A 13,597-nucleotide genomic window follows, 5' to 3' on the forward strand; every position below is an offset into this window, starting at 1 on the left:
TTTGAACTTTTTATAAGCACATATTTTTAGGTTATTTCCCGGTCAATGTGAACCCTTAACTCCATTTCCATACAAATCACGTAAGCTACAAAATTATATTCAAGATTTTGGAAATTGAGTATGTCTTCAAAACCGGTCTGCTGTTCGTGAAATCAATTATGATTTACAAAACCAGTTTTCGCTGTTGATGACTACATGTTGTTTAGCATTGACAACGCTAAACACCACACTGTAATTTCATGTCGTCTCGTCCTCATAACATACGCGTATATATACAAAATCAAGAGCTAAATATAATCCTCCTGAAAGCGAGTGCAATTAATCTCAATAGAAAATACACGTGTCAAAAATAAGACACATTTTTGGTGCGAATTTGAAGTGATTCTACATTTGAGTGACTAATTGCAGTAGCAGTGAATGTCCCTCAAATTGAGGACAATTCCTCTATTTGGGTCTGTGCCCAACCTGTTGATATGTAATTTGAACTTCCTATTTTATTGTATAGTGTCGCACAAGTTATAATTTGAAAAGAAACATTGCAATGTGATTATGAATTTATGCAGATATCGAAAGTAGCTGTTTGGATATGTGCAATGTGAATATCACAAGTTTATTTGAACTATTTAAGACTTTTAATATGTTTCCATTTCTTTGTGGAGGTTATGTGTACAGAGCTCCATCAGAAGTGATGTTTACACTATGTTTTGCACAGGGGCTTGAAGGGGAAGGGTTAGTTACAGTTGGTTTCTATCCCACTGAAGATTTTTTTTTATCTTGTCTATGAGATGGATATTCTCAGACTATACTGCAATGAAAGTTCCAGGAAACACCTATTCAAGGTGATCACTTGATAAGCAGTTCATTGATTTTGTTGATCTTTTAATTAAATGCCTTTGAACTTTCACACACAATGTCATGTTATACCCAATCAAGTATAGTTCTCTAGGGTCATTTTCATGTAAGAGGTTGAAACAATTAAACTGACTGAACCTACAAGAGAAAAGCCAAGCACATATCATATTTCACTAAATATTGTGATATTCAATACAGGGCAAAATGGAACAGATTGTTTTGTGGTTCATTGTTTTGTGTTTGACAGGAAGTTCAGAAAATTGCAATATCGGGAATAGGTATGTCCGTTTATTCTGGAATAATTCTATGTAGCCTGAACCATTTCAATTACAATATTAGCAGGCGTCCTGTGAGTATCATAAAGAAAACATAATGAGCGCTTTAAAAGGTGTTTCAGTAAGAAAAGTTCAAGACGCCTTTCAGAATTCTGTCAAGGGCACCTTTTGTTCTATATTGAATTTATTGCTGTTAACAGGCTGGTATTTCACAGGTAGAAATGAATGTTATGTTTATCCATCATGGATTTTCAAATTGATATCTTGTGAAGAAATGGTTGAAAATCTTTCTAAATGCCGTTTTTACCTTTCAAACAATGGCAGCCAGTTTTCTGACTATGAGCCTTTTTATTGCTATATATTTATATATTGTCAACACATAGATATTTTAGAAACAGACAAAAATACTCACTACTTACAACAACAGGTAGTTTTCCTTTCTTCTATTGCAAAAATTTGTATTTCAAAAGTGATCTTATTTTAGCACTTTATGCACTAAAGATACTACGCTAAAATATGATTTTGATAATTGCAGTTTCTGTATGTTGTTAATAAGGTAATCATTGTTGAGGTCTAAATATATCATTGTGTTTGTTTGTTCAAAAATGATCAGAAATTAGTGTTTTCCAAAATAAGTATGTTTACATTATGTACAAGACTCCAACTGGAAAAAATTTCTGACAAATATTTATTTTCAGTATTGTTATGCACTACCAATTTGGACAAGGAGTCACTTCTAAAATGTGTGATGTTTTATAAAGAGACATTGAGATGTGAACTGAGTTTATTAATGATAAACAGCAATGTACATGTTGTACTATACATAAGCATATGAATATAATTATTTTGAGAAGATTACCTCCCTTTATAGTAATTGTCAATATTTGTTTCCCAGATTTTAGGATGAAGATTGCAGTAGAAGGCTGTTGTCATGGAGAACTGGACAAGATTTATGAGACAATAGAATTTATTGAAAAGAAGGAAAATTTCAAAGTAGACTTGCTGCTAATATGTGGCGACTTCCAGTCTGTAAGAAATAAGAGTGATCTACAATGTATGGCTGTACCTCAGAAATACCAACGAATGAACACATTTTACAAGTAATTATGATACAACTGCTGTATTCTATATAGACTCTAGTTATGTTAGTAATTACATCACACAGCTATCTGGATTATTGTGGTCATTGAAACTGATATGAAATATTGTAACAATGTCATATAAAATGTATGTAATGAACAGTATATCTGTACATTCATTGTTCAGTGTTCATTTCCAAATAATTCATGTTTTCAAGTAATAACTTTTAATTTTGGTCATGTAACAGGTCCTTAGACAGACTTACCATGGACCATAAACTGAATGAGGTATTTGAAATTTAACAAAGTTTCAACTTTTTCTGTTCCCAAGGTATTACTCTGGGGAGAAAGTGGTCCCTGTTCTCACTATATTTATCGGAGGCAATCACGAGGCATCTAACTACCTACAGGAACTTCCATATGGTGGCTGGGTGGCCCCTAATATATACTACATGGGTAGGTAATTAAGTCTTATCAAGATATGGTAGCTGGATGGCTCCTAATATACTTATGCTGCATGGATTGGTTACATGTGGCATGTATCGTCTTTGCACATTGTTTAAACAGTAATATCTAACCAGTAATCAGTATGGTTTTCTTTTTCTTTCATTAAGTTCTTGTTCTGTAGAGGCCTGAGAATATCCGATGTTAAAATGGACATGTTCTGGGATATTCTGTTGTGTATGTGTGACTTTGTTTTGTAGGCTATGCCAATGTGTTGAAGTTTGGTGGTGTAAGAATAGGTGGAATATCCGGGATTTACAAGGGTAGAGATTTCAACAAAGGTAGGTCTGTTCTTACTCTCTTACACATTATTATGTTTTTTACTTAATTTTTAGGTCATCTGACCCAAAGGGTCTGATGACCTATTGCAATCGCCTTTTGTCCGGCGTCGTCTGTCGTCTGTCGTAAACATTTTCAACTTCTTCTCAATTTCTACATGTCTCATTGAAATGAAACTTACCTGAAATGATCGTGACATGATCCTTACCAAAGTTTGTTAATTTCGGGTTGGTCCGAAATCCAACATGGCTGCCATCTTGAAAACACTTTTTCGACTTCTTCTCAAGTTCAAAATTTGAAATCTTGTATTTTATGTCAGATGACCGTTAAGGCCCATGGGCCTCTTGTTGATAATTTTGTTTAATATAATAGGCGTTATTTATTTTTGATAACATGTTGAGCAATATGCTTGTTTTACATAAGGTCAGGAAGATGATATGCAATATTTACAAATAAAATTACAAAGTACATAACACAGGTAAATCAAATACAGCAACAGGGATTTATCATTCCATATAAAATGTCTTTGCAGATTTCTTAAAAGCTAAAAGTAGAATTTCTCACATCGTTTGGTAAAAGATTCCATGTAAGAGCTCCCTGGTAACTAAACAAGTTTCTGAAAATGTTGGTTTTGTGTGATGGCAAGTAAAAAACATGTGAAGAGTGTTAGTAGTTATGATTTTGATTTAAGTATCACGGTAGACTTTTCCAAATGTAGAACCTTTAAACTAATTATTCTAGTGTCAAACAAGAATTGTGAATTTGTGAGTTTTTTGTGGAAAGATTTCATTTCTTTAAGGTAAAGATGAATTTCATCAGAATAACTTGAAATGACAATGAGAATATTTTTCTGAATTGACAGGCCATTTTGAACATCCTCCATATAATGAAGAATCTAAGCGAGCTGCCTACCATATCCGTAACTTGGAAGTGTTTAGACTAAAACAGGTAGAGTGTTTTTTTACCTGAACTTTGTAGCAGCCATTGTCTGTATACCTGTGTGTAAATAAACACATTATCTACTCCATTGTGACAAGGATTCTGAACCAAACATAACTCCATTGTTGAGTATGATGTAATCTTGTAATAGTGCACTGTTCTGGCTGGACTAGATTTTATTGTATCTTTGGAATCACAGGTTGAGAAGGAAGTCACGGATACATAGTATGTATGAATCGTATATTATATGTCTGTTAGCAAGGTCACTATGACTAATGGTAGAAAATCATTAACTTATTTATCTAGCTTGGTAATATTCTTGTCATTATTTTGTTGACTAAAGGGAGGGCATAGGTTTACCTATAATAAAACTACATAATCCAGATGTAGATGCTCAATCTTTGATGTCCTTGCTTCCGTGATGGGGCTCCATCGAACACTGTTGGGAATCCATCTTTGATTCCTGCAACATGCGATCTATGACCGAAAACAATCAGGAAATTGGTTTTCACTTACTCCTTTAAAAGTCTTTTAAAGGGAGATAAGTTTTGTATATTATAATTTACTACAATACAGATATTTATTCTGTTTATAGTTGACAAAACCCATAGACATAATGATGTCACATGATTGGCCACGTGGTATCTATGACTACGGGAACACATCACAGCTGCTGAAAACTAAACAGTTCCTACGTGAAGAAATTGAATCTGGAAGCCTGGGAAGTCCACCAGCAGAGGAATTGTTGATGAAGCTACAACCACAATACTGGTTCTCGGCACATCTTCATGTCAAGTTTGCGGCCATTGTACAACACAAGGTCTGTATAATTAGGAAGTATATATTGAAACAAGATACCTGTAATTTAAATTAAATAGTCATTAAATGTGTTTTAAGTAATGGTAGATAACCAATTCCAGTCAGTCAATGTTGAAAAATATAGAATATATCTTGCGTCTTATATATACGATTAAAGACAGGGATTTCATGTCATGCAATGTATAAATATTTTCTAGTTGATAAGAAATGTTTACAGCAGAATCCCCATGTCTTTCCCTGTTTTGGTTACATTGACAGTAAAGTCCCAATGGTTAGCCTGAACAGGTGTTATTTTAGCATAAAGTTTTACACCAATATTTTGATTTTTGACATTGATTATAGGCTCTCAACGGTGAAGAGAAGATTACCAAGTTCTTGTCTCTAGACAAGTGCTTACCACGAAGAAAATTTTTACAGGTAAAATTAACAAGTTTTTGTGCTGTAGATGATATACAATATATCAGCATGTTTTGTTGCCATAAACTACCAGGTAAAAATCTATCATTCTTATGACATCTGGTACAATATTTTATCTCGCACATACCAATTATTTTTTTAATTTCAAGGAAAAAAAACTTCCACAAATATTTTGTAATTCTTGCAAAAGAATGGGAATTTTGATTAACAGTGTCAATTAAGCTTTTACTATATCTGTAGATACATGGTATGGTATCCTGGAATTTTCATTTTGTTACATTTTGCAGTAGTAATTACATATTGTATACAATAAGTTTCTGTACAGAATAGTCAGGTAGAAATTTATATATGATGTTTCCTTGTCCACAAATTGTAGTAAAATTATCTTGATTTTGGTGTATTTAGATACAGATTAGGTTCATGATATAAGGATCTAAAAAATGTGCAAATCTTTTTCTAGATATTGGATATACCACACGACCCTCAGGAGCCTCTAAAGCTACAGCTAGACACTGAATGGCTCAGTATCCTCAAACTAACTGATCACTTACTCAGTCTAAAAAGGGGCAACATCTACATGCCTGGTCCAGGCAGCCAGTCAAGGTAGGCTTTTATCAACATTCACTTGTGATGAAAGCTATATCAGAAAATTTGGTATATACATTATGAAACAACAAACGTCACCCTGACATCTTTATTATTATACGATCAAGGGAGATAACTCTGGAGAGAATATATGATTGAATACACTAGTTCTGGAGAAATGGTAATCTTAGTAATTTCGGTAGGGATCGGAGGTCCACATTATTGAGGGTGTACTGTTCTTCAAATGTCATTATGAAATAACTCAGACTTGCAATTTTCTGCCTCTCACCTAGCTGTCTAGAGTTTGATTACCCACAGTGTTGTGTAAAATATCAAGTCACTTACCCAACCACACAGGTTTTCCCTGAGCACACTGGCTTCTTCCACAGTAACACCCCTCACATGCTTCCATTCGGACCAACAAGAGGGGTTTTATATGTATAAAAACTGATAGCTTGTTTTGCAATTGTTGTGAATGAATAAGATTTATATTTACTGATGTAAGTTGTAATTAATGTTGGATAATTGTTTTGGAAATGATTACTGTTACAACCCACAGACCAGATGTTTGTAGCATTAACAAAATGTACATCCAAGAGGCAGTTGGAATGAAATCTATGTTGAATATACCCTCTTATTATGAAGATCATTATGTATCCAGTAGTTTTTATAAACAAAAAGAATGTATCAATAATTTTTTTTGTGATTTTGTCTTTACAGATGGGAATTCAAACCTACTGTTGAAGAAGAAAACAGAATTTTGGAAGATTTCGGTGGGGATTTATTAATTCCAGACAACTTCCAAAAAACTGTTGATGTGTTTGACCCAAACCAAGGCAAATGTAAAGTCAACCCTCCCGTGACAATGGTAAACCCACAAACTACCCTACTGTGTGCCATGCTTGACATCACAGACCCAAACGCTGTTTTTCTTGGACAAGACTCCAGTAATCTTCTGGACGTCTCTGGGGAAGGGGCATGTGATGCTGATGATGACGATGTAGATGACGATGAAGAAACAGAATTTGACAGTGAGCCTAGTTTTGTGTCTTTTGTAGACAGTGATCAGAGCTATAGTAGCTTGCTTTCGTCTGGCAATGCTGAAGACAGTATCATGTCCTTGGGTACGACCGGTGATCTTTCTTATGATATTCGTGATCCTGTTAAAAATTTATCATCAAGTATCTTAACAAATCCAGCCGAGATTTCTCTGTCAGATGAAGAGGCAGAATTTAAAGCTATTATAGAAGCTCAGAAAAAAGATAACAAAGAATCCACAGAAAGGACAAAAGTTGTGAGTGTTGATGAGGATGAGGATGAAGAAGATGAGTTCAAGGCCATCATGGCAGCACAAAAAGAACACTCTTTGTCTGTAGATCAGTTAACGGGACCAACTCTGTCATTGCGACCTTTGACCCAGTCAAGTCCTGCAAGTAGTGATGAAAGAAGTGACTCTGAGGTTACCCGAAAAACAAACAGCCTCGCGTTGAATACAAGCAAACGCGCAGATGGTTCGGAAAGTGAAGATAGCCCTCAATCTAAAAAGTTCAAACGAAGGAACCAACAGATTTATAAGTCAGAATCAGGAGATGAGGAAACAGCATATTGTTAATATTGATATCAGAATGTGACGGAGAAGTCAGTTTCATCAGGCTGTTGTAGTGTTTGTTATCATTTACTTACAGTCCAGCTTCTGTGTATAACACGAAAATTCAGCTTTGTATTTACTTTACATGGTTTTCATGGTGTAGACTGGAACTATGTTTATTTTTAGTAAATACAAAAATCATGAATGGATTCAAGCTCAAACACACATGCAGACCCTATGACTTTTTATCAATGAAATAGCCTCTAAAAGACTAACCCCCAAATATGAAATACCCTTTTGTGTGCAATGTTGGATATTACAAAGCAAAACAGAAATACCTGGTACATGTATCATGTTTTTCCTGTGATAAGCTACAGGAAGCCAGACATTACCTCTGACTCGAAGTCAAGGGGTTGACATAAAACATGTGTGGGCTTATGACCAGGTATGGGCTTAATGCCAAATATAGAATACTTCCATGTATATTTTGTATGAAATTATATTAAATGCAAGAACGATAAGCTTTCACATCATAAGATGTTTCAAGAATTCTGTCAGATAATATATATAAGATGCTGTTGTAATCAGTCTTATGAGAAAAGGCTACCTCCATTGCTGTAGTAGACACTATTTCCTAGGATATTTTGCTCATATTTTAGTAAAAATAAAATTTCGTGACATACTCATTTAAAATTTGTTTTCATAAAGTTACATGTACCTGATGTATGTAGAATTCTTTGAAGTCTGATATGTAGTAATGTTTTTTCTGTTGCCCAGCTTTATTGTATGAAAGCTGGCCAGTTCTTTTCTAATGTTCAATAAATTTTTTAGTCGTGCAATGGCTGTCTCCTCTGATCAAAATCTTCACCTTCATCGTTTAGTATTCTCAATTCTCCAAAAGCATTTCAAAACAGTCCCCTCACTTCAGGCAATTTTCTCCTGTTCTGTATGTAATCATGGTATTATTTTATTTTGACAGGGTTTGAAGTAACTAAATTTCTTGTATCCACACATAATTTTTCTTTCAAGTATTGGGTTATTTCTTGACTTTAAACATATTATTTTCACTGCTCCGCATCATTACGTGTGAAGAAAATACAGTATATCTGTCTGATTACACCTCTCTGTAAAATATGTAGCGGAGAGATAATGTCGTTTTTACTTCAGAATAAACAATAATATGACCATCTTTCAATAATTATATTTCACCTCTGATTCAATATTGATATTAATTTTTCATGTAAAAGACAAGGTTAAAGGGTCGAAGTTCACAATTTATTACTTTCAAAATAGTAAGCTTCTACTGTGTATAATTATTTCAAGACAACAACTTCGCGTAAAATGATTAAGACTTTATTGGAATTATTATGACAGAATGCCTATGACAGTTGAAATCTACTACATTAAATTCCAAGCCAATTACCAGCTACTGAGTAAACTGTCAATAAGAATATTGGCTGATGCTATCCTATAGAGAATGTAGATAATTATCAACACCAGACTTACTAAAATAATTTAAAGTTGCAAATAGGATCTGTAATTTGTCTTTTCTGTTTTATGTTCCTAATACATTTATAAGGTGGAGGTTAGAGCTTAATTCTGGCATTTGGTTGATATTATAGATGCCATGTATTATACATGAGAGAGGAGGGTAGGGCTGGATTCTGGTGTTTGGTTGATAGTATAGATACCATGTATTATACATGAGAGAGGAGGGTAGGGCTGAATTCTGGTGTTTGTTTGATATTATAAATGCCATGTATTATACATGAGAGAGGAGGGTAGGGCTGGATTCTGGTGTTTGGTTGATAGCAGGTTTCTTTAAGGTTGTTTTACAGCTGCAGGAAAAAAAGACAAAAACGTTTCATGTCTGAAAAGATGTAGTAAAGATCATGGATTTTTACTGTCGGTGATGGGCTGCAGTGGCTGAGTGTTAAAGTTGTCAGTCTTTATCACAAGACTTCCACCTCCGGGTCCCAGGTTCAAGACCTAAGTTGGAAAATAGTCAGGCCCTGACTGCACACTGGCTTAACCTTAAATGACCCTACTGTTAAAAGGGTGTAAAGCAACAAAAACTAAACCTAACTGTCAGTAAACACTGTAGAATTTGGGTCTGTGTTAACCTGTTGAACAGGAAAGAAGTCTGAAGTGAAAGATGATTTAGATTGGCATAATGTTGTAAATTGCTTCATTGACAGACGTTTTGTCTTTTCGATTCCTGTTTTACAATACCATGTATAATTAATGTGTTATTGTATTGAACATGTACTGTATGAAATATGTATTGTATATTTTACCTTTTATGTACTGAATATGCTTACATACATTATACAAAAGTACTGTAATCAAGGAAATGATGGAGTAACACAATATACAGTTGTTTTATTGTCAATGGTTTTTAGAATTCAAAATGTCTTGCTCATGATAAACCAATTTTCTTTCTGATTATGTAGTTATAGATTCTCTGTGTCGTGATATAGATGATACTGGCAGACTGTTTGTGGGAGTTTAAGGGAAACATGCACAGCTGTCATGATTTTGATGAAGGTAAAAGTAATTGAAATAACAAAAATCAAATTTAAAAAGTAATTAAAAATAAACAAAAATAAATTTTGGCCTGTCTCCATGCTCTATCATATGTCAATCTGCTAATTTTACAACTGCAAAAGGTTTCACTTAAAAGTTGACAGACCAATTTTTTTTTAAAGAAATGGAAGAAAACTGAAAAATGATTACTGGTAGTCTCCCCAAGCTTGTTAGAAACCAGGGGCGATAACTCTGACATACACAATCAATAATCTCCACGTTCTTGTTGATATAGCAGGAACGTGAATAAGAGTTGACAATCCATATATTGCAGATGTTTTTTAGTGGTTATTGTTTTCCTCAAAAACCAGTATATAACAAGATTTCTAGTAAATGGCTGAGTAAGTATTGATATTTTCACTGTGGTGTAGCTTTACATAAAGGAAACTGATCGTCTCTTATAAAGCTTTTCTGTAAGGTTATTGTGTAGTATTTAATTGAATAATAAAAAACATCATACACAAAATTAGATATATTTTGATTGTTATTGAGAAATTGTTATGTTTATATAACAGATATTGTTATACATGTTTAGTAGAACTATAGTCAGATGTTGTCTGAATGTTCACTTATTGTCATTTAACATTGCAGTGTCATTTGATAATGAAATAAAACTAAAATATCTTTTATCTTCATGACATCTTTTAGTTTACCTGCCTGAAGAGCAATTATCGGTCGTCTATTGGTTGGCAGTTGGGTAGCAATAATGTAGGCATAAATGCTTAAGCGTATGTTCAAATTTCATTGAGATATTTTTCTTACTTTTGTTTTTATTTTACTTTGCTCCCAGACCCCCCAACAGGGCTTCACCCTGGACCCTCTTTTGAAAGCATACCCTCCTAAAAACATTTGCTATACCAATGGTTGGTGTCAAAATTTCATTCAAACCACTTTCAAAATTCAAGATACACATGGACCATATGTATTAACAAAAGACTTATATATAATTAAAATTTAGAGATAGGATATTTAATTAAAAGGGTGCTAGGATGAAGGGCTATCAAATCATTCAAAGGTCCAGAAATAAGTTAAGGAGGTCCAGAAATAAATTGAGGTCCAGAAATAAGTTAAGGGGGTCAAGAAATAAGTTATGGCAGTCCAGAAATAAGTTAAGGGGGTCAAGAAATAAATTGAGGTCCAGAAATAAGTTAAGGGGGTCAAGAAATAAGTTATGGCAGTCCAGAAATAAATTATGACAGTCCAGAAATAAGTTATGGGGGTCCAGAAATAAGTTATGGAGGTCTAGAAATAAGTTATGGAGGTCTAGAAATAAGGTATGGCAGTCCAGAAATAAGTTATGGAGGTCAAGAATTAAGTTATGGAGGTCTAGAAATAAGGTATGGCAGTCCAGAAATAAGTTATGGAGGTCTAGAAATAAGTTATGGAGGTCAAGAATTAAGTTATGGAGGTGTAGAAATAAGTTATGGAGGTCCAGAAATAAGTAATGGAGGTCCAGAAATAAGTTATGGTGATATAGAAATAAGTTATGGAGATCTAGAAATAAGTTATGGAGGTCTAGAAATAAGTTATGGCAGTCCAGAAATAAGTTATGGAGGTGTAGAAATAAGTTATAAAGGTCAAGAATTAAGTTATGGAGGTCTAGAAATAAGTTATGGAGGTCTAGAAATAAGTTATGGCAGTCCAGAAATAAGTTATGGAGGTCTAGAAATAAGTTATGGAGGTCTAGAAATAAGTTATGGAGGTCCAGAAATAAGTTATGGAGGTCTAGAAATAAGTTATGGAGGTCCAGAAATAAATTTTGGAGGTCCAGAAATAAGTTATGGAGGTCCAGAAATAAGTTATGGAGGTCCAGAAATAAATTTTAGATGTCCAGAAATAAGTTATGGAGGTCTAGAAATAAGTTATGGAGGTCCAGAAATAAGTTATGGAGGTCTAGAAATAAGTTATGGAGGTCCAGAAATAAGTTATGGAGGTCTAGAATTAAGTTATGGCAGTCCAGAAATAACTTATGGAGGTCTAGAAATAAGTTATGGAGGTCTAGAAATAAGTTATGGAGGTCAAGAATTAAGTTATGGAGGTCTAGAAATAAGTTATGGAGGTCTAGAAATAAGTTATGGCAGTCCAGAAATAAGTTATGGAGGTCTAGAAATAAGTTATGGAGGTCAAGAATTAAGTTATGGAGGTCTAGAAATAAGTTATGGAGGTCCAGAAATAAGTAATGGAGGTCCAGAAATAAGTTATGGAGGTCCAGAAATAAGTTATCGAGGTCTAGAAATAAGTTACGGAGGTCCAGAAATAAATTTTGGAGGTCCAGAAATAAGTTATGGAGGTCCAGAAATAAGTTATGGAGGTCCAGAAATAAATTTTGGAGGTCCAGAAATAAGTTATGGAGGTCTAGAAATAAGTTATGGAGGTCCAGAAATAAGTTATGGAGGTCCAGAAATAAGTTATGGAGGTCCAGAAATAAGTTATGGAGGTCCAGAAATAAGTTATGGAGGTCTAGAATTAAGTTAAGGCGTTCCAGAAATATTCATACAACTCTCTCTAATATCTTTTCAATATCACGAATTTCTTGCAAGCTGTCAACTTATGGACTCAAAACACGGGATTTCAAAAGATGCAGGTTGATGAAAATGATGAGGAAGATTCACGGCCGTCCGGGAGGTCTTATTATGTATTCTGTTATATGAAGCAGGGTGTGTTTGGTGTTCGTTAGTTAGCTCGTTGATTCAGTTGTTATATACCTTGTTCTCATTTCAAAACGTGAAATTGCTTGCTTGGATTGTCCATGGCGGGTGTCTTCGATGAAGCAGAAGACTCTTACTTTTCCGGAACATACGGTCTTATTCTTCAGGTATTTTTTCAGAATTCTTCAGTATAAATCATTTTGCTCATTTTTTGACATAATTTTATTGATCTGTGTTTGGATTATGATTATGTTGACTTAGTAGCATTTTTTTTTTTTTGTATTCATGGTGTGCACCTGAGTTACAATTTCTCAATATCTTTATCTTAGCTATTCAGGCTTAAGTCAATATAAAAGTTAACGGGATAATGTTGGAACGCAGGGCTTTAAAGTCTGATCGATTGGGACGAGGATGATTCCATTTTGATCAAAGTTATGACACTCCTTTCACTTTCAGTCATTTTTAGAATTGGAACATTATAGCACAAACAATTGGCGAATACGTGTCATGCTGTTCCAAACCAACAGTTGCATTTGTACCTTGAATAAGACTGTTCGTAGGTGTTGTCTCAGAGATTGGTAATTGTATTATTGTCAACGTTTAGCACAATTGTTCTTGTAAGTGCAATGCGGTCAAACACACCGGCGATAACTAGATCTTCACAACTAGGGGGAAAGTTTCCTCTAAAATGTGTTAAGATATACTCAACCTTTACATCGTTATGTATTTATAGCATACAAATCAGGTTGTTATTGAAGGTTCTTATTTTTAAGGTTTATTTAGTGTAAACAATTTATGTTGAAAAAAAATCGACGAAATCAATATGTAGAAAAAGACGAAAGAGAAGAAAAAAAGGAAACAGACCATTCGCATCCTTCGCCATCTTATCTACGTATCATAATTTGACTAAATTGATGGCCCCACAGGTGTTCCATCGTCTAATTTTATCGCCTCGTTTGTTTGTCTCTGCACATATTATATCAAATTGTTGTATTCGCATTTCTCACGTAACGTGTACTCATGTGT

At 34.1% G+C, this 13,597-nt stretch overlaps 2 protein-coding genes across 2 annotated transcripts; both read left to right on the forward strand.

Moving 5' to 3' along the window:
* Nucleotides 1–27: 27 nt before the first annotated feature.
* On the forward strand, nucleotides 28–8,756 carry LOC132563712 (lariat debranching enzyme-like). Its single transcript, XM_060228467.1, has 9 exons — nucleotides 28–80; nucleotides 2,023–2,227; nucleotides 2,538–2,662; nucleotides 2,911–2,991; nucleotides 3,852–3,937; nucleotides 4,524–4,748; nucleotides 5,090–5,164; nucleotides 5,625–5,767; nucleotides 6,470–8,756. The coding sequence occupies exons 2-9, from the start codon at nucleotides 2,031–2,033 to the stop codon at nucleotides 7,359–7,361; spliced, it is 1,824 nt and encodes a 607-aa protein (XP_060084450.1). The 5' UTR covers nucleotides 28–80; nucleotides 2,023–2,030; the 3' UTR covers nucleotides 7,362–8,756.
* Nucleotides 8,757–10,256: 1,500 nt separating this feature from the next.
* On the forward strand, nucleotides 10,257–12,398 carry LOC132563806 (neuroblast differentiation-associated protein AHNAK-like). Its single transcript, XM_060228560.1, has 2 exons — nucleotides 10,257–10,264; nucleotides 11,123–12,398. Exons 1-2 carry the CDS (start codon nucleotides 10,257–10,259, stop codon nucleotides 12,396–12,398), a joined length of 1,284 nt encoding a protein of 427 aa, XP_060084543.1.
* The last annotated feature ends 1,199 nt before the right edge of the window (nucleotides 12,399–13,597 follow it).

This window comes from Ylistrum balloti, unplaced genomic scaffold (genome assembly GCF_031769215.1).
Source record: "Ylistrum balloti isolate Yb309-2 unplaced genomic scaffold, AGI_CSIRO_Ybal_v1 Utg369676, whole genome shotgun sequence".
NCBI lineage: Eukaryota > Metazoa > Mollusca > Bivalvia > Pectinida > Pectinidae > Ylistrum > Ylistrum balloti.

Coding starts and splice junctions, on each gene's coding strand:
- LOC132563712 (XM_060228467.1), top strand. CDS start 2,031: ATGAAGATTGCAGTAGAAGGCTGTTGTCATGGAGAACTGGACAAGATT. Junction 2,228..2,537: donor CGAATGAACACATTTTACAA/GTAATTATGATA, acceptor TCTGTTCCCAAG/GTATTACTCTGGGGAGAAAG. Junction 5,768..6,469: donor GGTCCAGGCAGCCAGTCAAG/GTAGGCTTTTAT, acceptor TTGTCTTTACAG/ATGGGAATTCAAACCTACTG.